Source organism: Eschrichtius robustus, chromosome 20 (assembly GCF_028021215.1).
Source record: "Eschrichtius robustus isolate mEscRob2 chromosome 20, mEscRob2.pri, whole genome shotgun sequence".
Lineage (NCBI taxonomy): Eukaryota > Metazoa > Chordata > Mammalia > Artiodactyla > Eschrichtiidae > Eschrichtius > Eschrichtius robustus.
In genome coordinates, this window is record NC_090843.1 from 6,491,064 (window position 1) to 6,505,713 (window position 14,650).

General features: G+C 54.2%; 1 protein-coding gene across 4 annotated transcripts in view; it reads left to right on the forward strand.

Moving 5' to 3' along the window:
• The window catches only part of TTYH2 (tweety family member 2), a 38,990-nt gene that overhangs the window by 8,012 nt on the left and 16,328 nt on the right, over nt 1-14,650 (forward strand). For all 4 annotated transcript variants that reach the window (XM_068529712.1, XM_068529715.1, XM_068529714.1 and 1 more), the window contains exons 3-4: nt 5,240-5,351; nt 9,692-9,912. In XM_068529712.1, the coding sequence (XP_068385813.1) occupies nt 5,240-5,351; nt 9,692-9,912 (333 nt within the window). The remainder of the gene's footprint in view (nt 1-5,239; nt 5,352-9,691; nt 9,913-14,650) is intronic.

Below are 14,650 nucleotides of genomic sequence, written 5' to 3' on the forward strand. Positions count from 1 at the left end.
CGCACCCCCCCCCCACCCCGCCACCGGCAACCCCCAAGTGGCTCATCAGCTGTCTGGCCACGTTCTCCTTCCTGCCTGAGCTCCGGGTACCCGGATGGGAGGGCCTGTCTCCATGGTGAAAGCTGTGCCTTTTCTCGCCAAACAGTGGGAATCAGATGCCCTGGATGGCGAGGGTAGGCTCCCGAGCAACCCTAGCCCCTGCCCCGGGGCGGGCCTCTCCAGCCTGGCAGCGAGCTCCCTGAGCAGCTGACCAGCGACGTCTCTGCTCTCTGCGTCCTGTCCCCTCCCAGCGGCCGCCCGGGGTCTGCGATCAAAGTCTGACTCCAGTCCAGATCAATGCCATCTTCTCACAAGATCAATAGCTCTTAGCGCCATCAGCTGGGTCTTCTTTGCTTCGGATGGTGAAGTGAGGCTTTCTAACTTTGTGTCAGAGCCACGCTGCCCAGGCCGTGTACACACACACACACACACACACACACACACACACACACACACACACACACACACACACACACACACACGGGCCTTGTGTTCACCAGTTCTATTTGTCTTGTTTTTGTATCTACAGAGGTTTTTCCAAAAGCCCCAGTTCCTCCTGAAACGCTCCAGGGGGTGGTCCCGCTCAAGGGGTGGAATGCCTCGTGGCTGATTGTCCATTGTATCCAAGAACCCACAGCACTGTCTCGGCAGCAGGACAAGAGGCAGATGGGGCTCATCCCTAGCGGCTCACCTCATCCCCAGGGCTGTCTTCTCCGTTAGATCACGTTCAAGGTCCCGTCCTGCCTGCAGTGTCAGGAGCATCTAAGCCAAAAGATAGGCAAGAACTCAAAACAGCTTTGCAGGGGTGACAAAGCACCAAGCACATGGAAGGGGACCAGGGCTGGGTGAGACATGCGGCCAGGGCTTAAATCATAAACTTAAAGGAGAGAGGTTGAGCCATGGTCACAAGGTCAAAGACAAGTATGACTCCCAGCAGAAAGGAGCCTCGTGCAAAGTACCTGGTATTAAATAGCCTCCTCCTGAGAGTAAGGTGTGCAGGGCGGGCAGGGAGAGACAGGATGGAGACGCCAAAGAAACCAGCAGTGCTTGCTACGCAGGCAGCCCTCTCTCCTATGAACTCAGATTTTTCTGAAAAAAACTGCAAATGACAGAAGAATACTTTGGAACAGTAAGAATGACGTCGGAGGGTCAATTCCAATAAGTAATCATTACCTGCCGCTTAAGGAAGACTCAAAACGGGAGTTTATGTGGCACAGCTCCTTCTTCAGAATTCTCCAGGCTACCTGTGCCAGGCACGAGGGAGCCGGCGATAAGAAAAACAGCCACCAGTTCTGCCTTCTTGTAGCTCTTGGTCTGTTGGGAGAGACAGAGGATCGTATGCTTGTCTGATTTGAGCACTTATGAATTAAAGGGTAATCTTGGAGGCAAGGCATAGGCGTGAAGTTGGATGGCCCACTCGAGTCGGGCGTTAACTGGGTGACAAGGGCACCAAGATCCACAGGATGAGAAGGCGTGAACTAGGCAAAGGTGGGGGCAGGCTGGGAGGAGATACTTCCATGCAGAGGGAATTGGAGTGTGTGCAAAGGCCCTGTGGTGGGGGGGGAGAGGGGGAGCAAAGCTTTTTGTTTTTAACTTATGTTATTGAAGTATAGTTGATTTACAATGTTGTATTAATTTCTGCCGTACGACAAAGTGATCCAGTTATCCTTTTTCATATTCTTTTCCATTATGGTTTGTCCCAGGATATTGAATAGAGTTCCCTGTGCTGCACAGTTGGACCTTGTTGTTTATCCATTCTGTATATAATACTTTGCATCTGCTAACCCCAAACTCCCAATCCATCCTTCCCCCACCCCGCCTCACCCTTGGCAACCGCAAGTCTGTTCTCTGTGAGTCTGTTTCTGTTTCGTAGATAAGTTCATTTGTGTCATAGTTTAGATTATTCCACATATAAGCGATATCATATGGTATTTGTCTTTCTCTGTCTGACTTACTTCAGTTAGTATGATAATCTCTAGGTCCATCCATGTTGCTGCAAATGGCATTATTTCATTCTATTTTATGGCTGAGTAATATTCCATTGTGTATATGTACCACATCTTCTTTATCCATTCATCTGTCGATGGACATTTAGGTTGTTTCCGTGTCTTGACTATTGTGAATCATGCAGCTATGAACATAGGGGTGCGTGTATCTTTTTGAATTATAGTTTTGTCCGGGAATATGCCCAGGAGTGGGATGCACAAAGCTTTTAAGGCACTGAGAGAAGCCAGTGTGGCTGGAGCAGAGGGGCGGGCGAGGGGGCTGGGGTAGGGGTGCAGCAGGGTGGGGGTATCAGCAGTAAGTGCAGTGGAGATCCACAGTTACCTTCACTGGAGCTGTGCTCACATTGGAGCCCAGTTGGAGTGAGTTGAGGGAGACAAGCGGGGAAGGGGGTCAACAAAAGCAGAAGGAGAAGGGATACGAGGTGAGGTTGGGGGGATTAGGAGGGGGAGGTCTTGCTGAGCTCTGACAGCAAGGATCCCGGAGAAGAGGGGAGATTCAATCCGTAGACGAAAGAATGAACAAGGCAAAAGGGATATGAGGAGAGCTCCCGTTGCTCCTCTCTTTGGGGGGGACAGTGGTTTAATATTTGAGAAAGAGAGTGGTGCTGTTATACCAGAGAGGGGGCAGAACCACAAACTTGTCTCAGAAGACCGGGTGCAATTACACAGCCCCTCCTGAGCCATCATCTCCGATAAATCCATAGACTATGAGAAGACGCAAAAGTAGAATCCTCCGTCGTTGAAAACAGGGAAAGGGAGATTTAAAAGGATGGGAGAGCATTGGCTTCAGGCCGAGTCCCCAGAAAACACTGGATCATGACACAGAGAACCAGCAGAGAAAGTTAGAAACACAAGGCGCAAACGAAAGGTATTTTTCAGAACATACTGAAATTTAAAAGATGGAGTGACTAAATAGAAGCTCATGGAAATACAGTACGTTTAATGTATGAATATTTCTGCATTTGATCAAGGTCCTCCCAGTCTCCCTGCGGATGCTGTATTTACAGATTGTGTGGTGGTGCGGTTAAGTGGATTCAAAGCTGGTTGAACAATTCTGGTTGAATGCAAAGAATACTGATTTACTCATGAGTTCACCAAACTGTAGCTGGTGCGTGCATGCATGCGTGCGTCAGACACCTGAAGCAGATAGGAACCTTGTTTTAAAATGCACATTCTCAGACCATACTGGTAACAAATGGGTGCGGTGTGCCCCCCCACCCCCACCTGCGCTTTTAACAGGTGATTCTGTCCTGTGGTCCATGGACCACTTCCTGAGAAACCCTGGATTAGGGGTCAAGGGCACCCTGGAAGGAGGTTTCTATAACAGTCTCCCAGGGGATTCCATCCCAGGTCCTGCCCTGTTTAAAGAAAAAGGGTAAGCGTTTGCACACGTGCCTTCATCTTTCCCCCTTGCAAAATCAGCGTTTTGGATGAAAACTCAAGGAAGCCGTTTAATGAATCTTGAGAGGACCGCCAATGGTGTGAGTCAGATAAAGTATGATCAGTGACAGAGGCAAGACTTCGGATGATTTGTTCAGGCTGGAATGTTGGGCTAAAACCAACTAGATGAAATTTCACAGGGATGGATTTAAAGTTCCGCTTTTGTTTAAAACAAACAAAAAGCAATACGGCAATAGAGGAAGAAGGGACGCCTGGGCTTAGCGGCAGTTCCTGGGGAGAAATCCAGGGATATTAATGGACCACAAGGTCAGTGACAGGGAGGGAGGACCCCAGGGCATTAGCCCCCAGTGCTCGGAGCTGGAGGGACCAGCTGGGCTTGGGTGCTTCACTCAGAGGCCACGTTTAAGGGTGACATGGACTGATTAGAGAGAGTTGAACCAGAGGGTGATGTAGACCGGGGTCTGGAGGACACATCTGACTCGTAGAGCAGAAAAGGGGTGACACGGAGCCCCATTCAGATGTCTGACAGGGTGCCTTGCAGAACTGGAGGCTTATTCCAGTCTGGCCCCGAGGACAGCCAGGAACCAGCAGGTACGTGATTTAAGGTGGTAGGCTTCAGCTCAACCTAACTCAACCTAACAAGGGACTTTCTAGAAGCCGGAACTTTTCAGTAGGACAGATGCCTCGTGGGTGGTGTGGGGAAGTGGAGGGGAAAGGATAGAGAATGGAGGGGGCACCCCCAGCCCTTGGAGGGTTTGGGAGAGGTGAGTGTGATTTCATGAGACCTCAGTGGTCCCCAAGCCCACGTGTGTCAGAGTCACCTGGGGAGCTGGCAAAGGTACAAGTTCCTGAGCCCCTCCCAGACCTACTGTAGCATCAAAATCCCTAGGGCCCGGCCAGCAATCTTCCACCCTTCAGAGCCCCGGGACTAGAGAACAGGAGTATTTTCTTGTTGGCTGAATGAAATGTGCCGCAGAGCTAGTTGGCCAGGCCAGAGACCGCTGCCCCAGAACCTTCCTCCCTCCCCCAGCCAGCCCACCTGCCAGAACTCTAGACCATCCCCTCTCCCCTACCCCCAGGAAAGAGTTCCTCAGCTAAAGTCAAAAACCCGCTCTCATGGATGTTTAAAGGCGCTTTCATCACAATTGCCAAAACCTAGAAGCGACCGAGAAGCCCTTCAGTAGGTGAATGGCTAAATTGTGTTCATCCGAACAATGGAATATTATTCAGCACTTAAAAAAAGAAAAATGAGCTATCAAGCCATGAATAAACATGGAGGAATCTTAAATACATATTACTAAGTGAAAGAAGCCCATCTGAAAAGGCTACATACTGTATGATTCCAACCATATGACATTCTGCAAAAGGCAAAACTATGGAGACAGTAAAAAGATCAGTGGTTGGCATGAGGGATGAGGGAGGGATGGACGGGCAAGCACAGAGGATTTTAAGGGCAGTGAAATTACTCTGTATGATAGTGTAATGGCGGATACATTTGTCCAAACCCATAAGATTGTATTACGACACCAAGAGTGACCCTAATGTAAACTGTGGACTTTGGGTGATAATGATGTGTCCGTGTAGGTTCACCAGTTGTAACAATTGTCCCATTCTGGCGGGGGCTGTTGATGGTTGGGGAGGTGGTCTGGGCATGTGAGGCGCCACAGGGTATATGGGAAATTGCTGTACTTTCCATTCAATTTCATTGTGAAGTCAAAACGGCGCTAAAAAATAGTATACTAACAAAGTTTCTCCTCTGGGTGTCACCTCTAACTTTGGGGTCTTGCCCCTAGTGCTGCGGTGGGCGTTGGTTTCTATGGAAACAGCGAGGTCAACGACGGGGTGTACCAGCTGATCTACTCCCTGCACAATGCCAACCACACCTTCTCTGGGATCGATGTGCTGGTAAGGTCGTGGGCAGCCGGTGAGGTCAGCATGGTGGGAACGAGAGCCCCAGTCAGAGCCCAGCCAGCTCGGCTCCAAGGGGGCCGGACTCCCCTTGGGGGGCTGCCAGGTGGTCCCGCCAGGAGCCAACCGGCGATTTCTGCTCCCCAGGCTGGGGGGCGGGGGGCGCGGCAGGGGTAGGAGTGAGGACCGAAGGAGAAAGGCTGCGGGGTCCTGGGGGGCAGGACGGCTGTGGGACCAAAGCCCGTCCATCTTCGGCAGAGCTGAGCAGTGTGCCACTTGTTCAAGGGTCCCCTGAATGCGGGAAGTCAGCCCCGCGGTGTTTTCTGTGTTCCCTTTCAGTGCTGGGTGTAGAGTATGGTGGGTGGCGTCCAGGAGATGTCAACACTCTTCAGAAACAAGTGAAGAGCCCCAAACCCCGCGAGGTGTCCTCCGGGCTCTGGATTCCATGCTCCGTGACTCCAGCTGGGGGCTAAGGGTGAAGGATGTGCTGGGCTGGCCAGAGGAGAGGTAGGAGTTTTCGCCCAAGGAAGAGGTCCACTTGCTGAGCCTCGAGGGCGGGGAGAGTCAGGGTCTTCAACAAAAGGTAGCCCATGGCCCCCAGTGCTTGTCACTTTCTCTCTGGAAGCGCTGGCTCTTTCCAGCTGATTTCCCAACAGCCCCTGGTGCCCTAGGAGCCAGGCTCCAGCGCAGTTTTCAGAAATGCCAGTCATGTCCCCCATCACCTCTGGGCCAGTTCCCCAGTAGAGGGGTGACCTCAGCAAATGAGCAGTTGTGTCAGGCAGCCTCAGCCACACAATCCAGCCCCGACCGGAGCCTGTGGGCTTCATCCTGGTGCCGCTGGAGGAGGATTCGACCTCATCGCCCCTCCTCTCCCTTAAGCTCCTCTCAGGCCTTAATCCCCCAGCCCGGCTCCTCCCAGGAGGGACTCCCTTAAAGAGACAGCTGTGCTGCTCCTTGGGGGTACGGCTGGGTGCTGGGTGCCATGGCTCTGGCCTCAGAGAAAGTCCTTCTGGGGAGCCGAGAGGGTCACACGCCAGAGCAGGGGCCCAGCTCTCCTGCTGAGCTCATCCAACCACCCCCTGTGTCCACTGGGACCCATCCCTGGGGACTGAGAGCTGTCTGGACACTGGGCTGGAGCAGCTCTAATGGGGCGAGGATGGGGCGGCTGGAATGGGGGAGCTGAGAGGCCGAACGCCGCCTGACCAGCACTGGGTGGGGCCTGGGTATGACCTGCCCTGGGGAGAGCTCACTCCCTGGGGACCCCCGCCCTCCCCTCTGCCCTGGTGGGGAAGGGGCTCCGCCCACCAGCACCAGAACCACTGGAGGAAGAGCCAGCCCCTGAAGGAGAATCCCTTCCCCGGGAAGCCCCAGAGCCATGACCTTCACTGGCTGACTTGTGACCATTGTAAGGAATGACCCGTGACTCGCCAGGGCTGAGGAAGAAAGTCCCAGAGCCGTCCTGATGGGAAGATTCAAGTTTTTCATGTCCTTATCCCCCGTAGATGATCTGGGCCTGAGACCCCCAGGCTGGGCCCGTCCACCCCAGCTGAGAGCTCCCCAGGGCCAGGGGTGGACATTCTGCAGCAGACCCCAGGTCTCTAAATGCCCCCGTGTTCCTGAAGGGAAGGGTTCCGTGTGTCTCTGGCGGTCAGCCCCTCATCCTCTCTCCACCATTTCTGTAAAGTGAAGGCAGGCGTCCCAGGCTCTGGTGATGGTCCAGCCGGCCAGGAGCTGCTTGGGTCCTGATGGCCACCTCCTGTGTTGACCTGCGTCCTTGGCTGGGCCTGTGGGGCTGGTTTGGGCCTCGGGTGGGCACCCAACACTCCCAGTCCTGAGGGCTCCAGGGGAGGCAGCAGATCTTAGAGGGCTCCCCAGATTGGAGGGGTGAAGGGCAAGTATCAGATAAATGGTGTTAGATGAGATAATGCCCATGAAAGTGCCTGGTAATCTACAAAAAACGCTCCACATTGGGAGGGGGGACCCTATGCTAATGGTGCCATTATTATAATTACTGTAATTGTGTATATTACTGTAATCACCACGAAAGAGAGAGGAGGCTTGGATTGGGGGGCGGCGGCACTCGGGGGACAAGTCAGGCGACTAAGACCTGGGCCAGAGCCAGGTGGGCCCTCCCAGGCTCCCAGACCAGAAGCCCCAGGCACTGCGCCCTTCCTCCCTGAGGGAGCCCTGTGCCTCGGTGGGCGGCGGCAGGGTCCTGGATCAGCTGCACACTCTGATTTGGGGGGTCACAAAGGGTCCTTTGGGAGTGCCAGGTGGGTCCTTTCTCTGGATCCAGCGCCCCCAATCTGGGCCCCAGTGACTCACTCAGGGCATGTTGCACACCTCTAACCCACTGGGGTCTCAGCTTAAAACCAGGGCCTTGGGCTCTACAGCCCCTGGGAGCTCAGCTGGCTCGAGTTTGAGCCACGTGTTCTGGGGGCCACTGAGGCTCCTGGGGGTTCTCCTCTGAGTTGGCATCAGGCCTGTGGGCAGCCCTGGGGAAGGAACTGGGCACAGAGAGGTCGTGTTGCTGCTCCAAGGTAGGGAGCTAGTATGTGTTAGAGCAAGTACTAGAACCCAGGGGTCTGATCTTAGCCCTTCCCTTCAAGGCCCTGAGATGGGGGCCCTGCCCCCGGCCTGCCAAGGCTCCACCCCTTCATCTCCTGGCACTTCATCCCCTGCTCGTCTAGAAAACCTCATTAACTCCCTCTCTAAGAGGGAGCTTCCTCCTTTCTCAGAGATTTTCAAACTTGAGCTTGCATCAGAATCCCCTGGAGGGCTTGATAAACACAGATGGGGGGGGCCCGCCCCAGACTTTCCAATTCTGTAGGTCTGGGACCAGGCTGAGAATTTGCATTTATAATGAGTTCCCAGCTGATAACACCGATCTGCTGGTCCAGGGGCCACAGCTGGAGAACCACTGCTCCATCCTCTGGGATGTTTGTAAGAACCAGCAACAAGCCGGGAAAAGGAACAAGCCGCTGACACTGAAAGAAATAAAATGCAACAAAGGGGGCCATTCTCTTTTCCGGAACCAGGAACTCCTAGCCTAGCGCAGATGTGAAAGGCCACAAAGTTGCTGTCAAGTCCCCCCTAATGTGGAGAAACAGCGTTTGCTGCCAGGAGTGGGGTCTGATCACCCCTCTGCAGAGCTCTCCCCATGGGACGCTCCTAAACCTTCTTCTGGGTCTTTTTTTTTTTTTTTGGCAGTACCACAAGGCTTGCGGGATCTTAGTTCCCCGACCAGGGATTGAACCCACGGCCCTCGGCAGTGAAAGCGCAGAGTCCTAACCACTGGACCGCCAGGGAACTCCCATTCTGGGTTATTTTTCTCTTCCTTCCAGACCCGGGGGAGCTGAAGGCTGCCTGGAGGAATAGCACACACTTCCCGCTTCCAACCAGTTGTGCTTGTTGCTGTAGCCTGACAGTTTCAGAGCAACGAAGCCCTTCTTCCCCTCGTGCTGACACCCAGGCTCAGAACGGGCTTGGCAGGGAGGTGCTTGGGGTTCCCAGGCTGGGTCTCCAGCCCCTGCCGGGACCCTGCATCTGGGCTATCGAGAGGCACCTTTCTAATTCTTGTGGTCCTTGTTTGCAGGCCCAGGAGAGTCACCTCCATTGACCTTCCCTCTCTACTTCTGAGCAGAGAGACGCTTCCTTCAGGGTCTGCTCAGCTCCAGGCAGGACAAACGTGGTGGGGAGGGGGACAAGCACAGAGAAGGCACCGGTTTCCTCCTCCTGTCACGTGTCCCGGCTGCTCGGAGGCAGGATCCCGTCTGCCTGTATTATTTCAAAGTTCCATTGTTCTGCCCTCACTCGGGGGTTCAGGACGCTGTGGGCTGTCGTGTGCTCTACAACAAAGCCTTTCTCTTGTGAGACGCTGAGAAAGCCTATTGTGGGAACAGAAGGTCAGGTAGCAACAGAGGGACCCTTCAGTTTAAACATTTTATTCCTCACCCCCCAAAAGAATTCATCACCCAAAGTGTTTAAACTTTGAAGAGAATCTTCAAGGAAGAAAAATGGCTTCTCTTGTTTGTTTCCCCATCTGGGTCTGTCTTTCTAGGAAAGCACTGTGTCTTGGAGCCCAGGTCCTGGTTAGGTAGGGCCAGATCGAGCCTGTCCCCTGGATGGAGGGACCCACGGGCTGGGCGGGTAGTGGGAGCCTCCGCTGTCCATCCTCCGTCTGGACCACAGCCTCATGACTCTTCAGGGCTGGGGGTGGCGCCCGTCGGGCACTCATTCAAGGCCAAGCTCTTCTCCTCCAGAGTTTGAGGCAGAGGGTTTACCTCTCTGGCTTCCCCCGACCCGAGGCCAGACTCAGAAGCCCCGCCCCTCCCCAGGTGTCTGGAACCACCCAGAAGATGAAGGTGGACCTCGAGCAGCACCTGGCCCGGCTCAGTGAGATCTTTGCCACCCGGGGAGATTACCTCCAGACGCTGAAGTTCATGCAGCAGATGGCGGGCAACGTCATCGTGCAGTTGGCAGGGGTGCCCGTGTGGACAGAGGTCACCGAGGAGCTGACCGAACTGGCCAGCCAGACTGGCTACGTGGAGTACTACCGGTGAGGGGCCCCGGGGAGGGGTGGTGGGGCTGCACCAGCTTCCTTCATCCAAGCCAGCGTCTTGGGGCTTGGGCTGGGAAGTGCCACCAGAAGGTCTTAATAAGCCTTAATGACTGAAATCCGTAGGGCATGAGAGCTGGTGGGGGCCGAGCGGTGGGCATGTAGTACAGCCTGCTTGTGCAGGCAGGCGCTGGGCCCCCGGGAGGGGCAGTGATGTGCCCAGATCTCAGCGCAGGAGGCTGGACCTGGCCTCCCACCCCTCACACAGCAGCGGACTCCTCCGGGACCAGCATCCTCTGTGGCTGGCGCTGGGTGAAGTGCTGGTGGTTTATGGGTTCCTCACCTGCCCGGGTTTCTGGGACAGGGTTCCCTGCACCTGCATTCTCAGCCACAGAGGTGCAGGGGGTTGGGGAGATGGCAGCCTCTTTGCCTCCCCCCGATGGCAGCTGCTTAGCAAGCTCAGAGATGTCTCCAGCCTGAGTGATGTGGGCTGCGGGGCGCCACCCCACCTTTGCCGTATCAGGTATGCAGGTTCATACCAGTGTCATCGAGCCTTTGGGGTTTCACTTACGTCCCCCCTGCCTCCCCATCGCCCAAACCCCATCCCAGGTGAAGGCACTGGACACAGGCCAGCTGACCAGGGACCGGCTGCCCTCCCTCCACGCACAGGGTCTGGTGAAGGTCACTCTGGCGACAGCCAAGAAAGGAGGCGGCAGTCCCGGCTTTGGGGGGCTCCCAGCCGAAGGGTGACACCCACTCATGGCATACACGTCCTTGCGCACCCAGGGCAGGGCGCCTGGCACGGAGGCAGTGCTGGGGAGCAATGGACACGGGAGCCCTGAAGAGCAAGTATCTGCTCTTTGGATGCCCCTCCCGCCCTGCCTCCCCCCCCCCAATTTGTTGCCTCCCCTTCAAGCCATTAGCAAAGGTCAGAGTCTTTACCACAACATTGCACAGTTTACTCTGGATTCATTTCCCCTTTATGAGAAAGCCCCATCCCAGGCTGAACTGACCCAGAGAAAATGCTTCTGGTGGCCTCTGGCCAGAGACCTCCCCATCCAGGGCTCTCCCTTCCCCGGGGTTCCTACCGGGCCCTGACCAGGGGAAGCTCATGAGGCCCCCCGGCCCTGGACAGCACTCCTCGTCCCTCCCCTCCCCGCCCATCCAGCCCCTGCCTTTCCAGACGTCACCAATGCAGCTTCCCACCAGATTTTTCTTTGCTCACGTGCAAAAGCACCTTTCTCCCAAGTGACCAAAAAGAAACTGCCAACTCTAAGGACTGCCAACTCACTGACTTGTGACCCAATACAGTGGCATCTGATTAGTCCTGTGACATGAGGGACAGTCATTGCCTGAGCCTCCTAAATCTTTTTGTCGTGGAAAGTAGGTATCCGTTTTGACCCAGCCATTCTCTCTGAGTGGACCTAACCTGGGACCATGTACACTGAAGGGCCTAATGCGGGCATTTTGAGAATGACTATGGTGAAATAAGTCAGAATGTATGTATCAACCGGGACTTATGTTTAAGATGATTTTATGAAAAGATGGGGTAAGTGTGGTGACCGCTGCACAGTATCTATTTCAATGTGGGTGACTGAGAGCGTCCCCTGGAGCCCCCATCCCCAACTTCCACCCCTTGTTCAGGTCTAGTTCAAGGTTAGCACCTGTGGCTCCTGAACGTTAGTGATGTTCTGCCCCTTCCCCTCATCTGCTGTTTACTCCCGCCTCTTGCCTGAGCTGCCCTAAAACAAAAGCCTTATTTTATTCTTCATGACCTAGCCAGCCTTAGGGGCTGGTTCTCCTTTGGGCGGCCTCCTCATCTTTGCTTTCCACATGGCTCTAGAGCACAGCCATCCAGCTAAGCAAATTCTTTTTAGTACTTTTACACAAGGCCTGGCTAAGTATTGGAGGCAATTAAAAAGCCACGAGACTCCTCTCCGGAGATTTACAAAGGGTGTAACAGCAAGCGCATCAACACCGGATATGGGAGGAGCTGAGAGAGCAGGGGCCTGAGCTGCTCCGGCGAGAGCCACGTTCTTGGTTAGAAACACATCCCCAGGTCATCCCCGGGCTCCTCTGGGAAAATGCATCCGCCTCGCAGAGCTGTTTCCAGGAACCCTTTACTACACAAGGAGGCGTGGATGCCTTGAAACACAGTCATTGTGGAGAGTCGATTAGAAGCAGTCCTAACTGATTTCCTGCTAATGTGCAGAGGAGAGGAGAGAGAGGTAACAAGAAACCTTTAGGTTGGAAACATGAAACCAGGACTTTGAGAGGCGCCTGGCGGCTGGCTCTGTCTCTTGTAGGATGGCTCCGAGACATGGAGAGTCTGGAATTCCTGGGCCAGGCTCTTCTACCACGGGCCTCAGTTTAATAATCTGTAGAACGAGGTTCTTTTTTAAAAATTTATTTAATTTATTTTATTTTTGGCTGCGTTGGGTCTTCGTTGCTGTGTGCGGGCTTTCTCTAGTTGCGGCGAGTGGGGGCCACTCTTCCTTGCCGCGTGCGGGCTTCTCATTGCAGTGGCTTCTCTTGTTGCGGAGCACGGGCTCTAGGCACGTGGGCTTCAGTAGCTGTGGCGCGCGGACTCAGTAGTTGTGGCGCACGGGCTTAGTTGCTCCGCGGCATGTGGGATCTTCCCGGACCAGGGCTCGAACCCGTGTCCCCTGCATTGGCAGGCGGATTCTTAACCACTGCATCACCAGGGAGGCCCTGTAGAATGAGATTCTAATGCTAGATGTTCCTGAGGTTCTTTCAAGCTCCGACTCTGATTCTAAGAAGACTGGCTCTTGGTGGCCTCGTCCTAGTGGAGGGCGGGGCGGGCTCTGCACTTCGCCAGAGCCGCTAGATCCATTCCTGGGAGCTCCAGAGACTACAGTGGCTGCCCCGGCTCCGCTCCAGGCAGGGAATCGAGGATTTTGATTAGTCCCCTTTTTGAGGCGTTTAGCCTCCATTCGTAAAGGGGGAAGGAACCTCGTTTGGCTGCCAGGCGGCTTCCAGCGTGCTCTCCCCCACTTGGAGCTTCTTTGTCACTTTCTTCCAGCTCCACGCCACTTCCTACCCACACTCCAGGCTCTTTCTTACCCTCCTTGTGGTATTAGTGAAGCAGAAAACCTTTGCTGGAGAGAAGTCAACGAATTTACTTGGCTTTTGCATCAGGAGACATAATGATCAGAAGACTTCCCTCTTCTGGGACTAGGAGAAGCCCCTTCTCTCTGCTCCCTGCCTTCTCCGGCCACCAGTTCCCAACGCTCACATTGGTCCCCCAGCGCAGGGCCGATGGAAGTGGCTGCTCAGCGAGGCTGGAGCTGAGCTGTGAGGGCGCCTTGGGATCCTGTTTGGAAGGGAACGAACCAGGGCGCTTTGCTTGGGATCTTCTCAGCGCCCTTGGACTTGGGTACCCTGGGCTCTGCAGCCCGTGCTTTGCAGAAGCAGAAAAGCAGGGACCCCGGAATCCCTCTGCCTTTCTTTGTTTCCCTTTTCATTTAGCGAGCACTTAATCCTCACAGAGTTCCGGCCTCCTTCACAGGTTTGCAAACTGAGGCTCAAGGGGAAGGGGGGGTGCAACTTGCCAAGTTCTCCAGCTGGTGTGTGACCGCCTTTCCCCATCACCTCAGCCCTGGGTGGGCAGCAAAAGGCCAGAGGAGTGAGGGACTGGGAGGCCTGGAGGTTCTTGGTGCCCTGGGATGGCCTGGCCTGGGCTCCCTTGCCCCACCCCGAGCTCCTGATGGTCTGGGGATGAACCCACTCATCCGAGAATCCCCTGGCGCTAAGCTCGGTGCCTGGCACAAAAGGTGCTTGAAATCAAAACCTAATCAAAAGGATATATGTATATGTCTAACTGAATCATTTTGCTGTACACCTGAAACCAACATTGTAAGTCAACTACATATACTCCAGGACTTCCCTGGCGGTCCAGTGGTTAAGACTCCGTGCTTCCACTGCAGGGGGTGTGGGTTCGATCCCTGGTCGGGGAGCTAAGATCCCACATGCCGCCGGGTGTGGCCAAAAAAGAAAGAAAAAAAACTATACTCCAATATAAAATAAAATTTAAATTAAAAAAAATAAAATAAGCTACAAGGATATATTGTACAATGTAGCCAATATTTTATAATAACTATAAACGGAGTATCACCTTCAAAACTTGTGAGCCAGTGTATTGTACACCTGTAACTTATGTAATATTGTACAGCAACTATACTTCAATTTAAAAAAAAAAGTTTAGGGGCTTCCCTGGTGGCGCAGTGGTTGGGAGTCCGCCTGCCAATGCAGGGGACGCGGGTTCGAGCCCTGGTCCGGGAGGATCCCACATGCCGTGGAGTAACTAAGCCCCTGTGCCACAGCTGCTGAGCCCACGTGCCACAACTACTGAAGCCCATGCACCTAGAGCCCGTGCTCCGCCACGGGGGAAGCCACCGCAGTGAGAAGCCCGCGCACCGCAACAAAGAGTGGCCCCTGCTCGCCGCAACTAGAGAAAGCCCAGCAACAAAGACCCAAAGCAGCCAAAATAAATAAATAAAATGAATTAAAAAGTTTAAAAAAAAAAAAAAAAGTTGAAAAAAAAGTAAATGAAAGGAGAAATGTATTTCCTCGGTTGCACCAGCCATGTTTCACATTCTCGTGGCCACACGTGGGTAGTGGCAGAGAGAGTGGACAGTGCAGAGGTGGTCCACTTCCATCACTGCAGAAAGTTCAGGGGACCGTGCTGGTCCAGACCTTCAGCCGGGGCAGGGAAAGG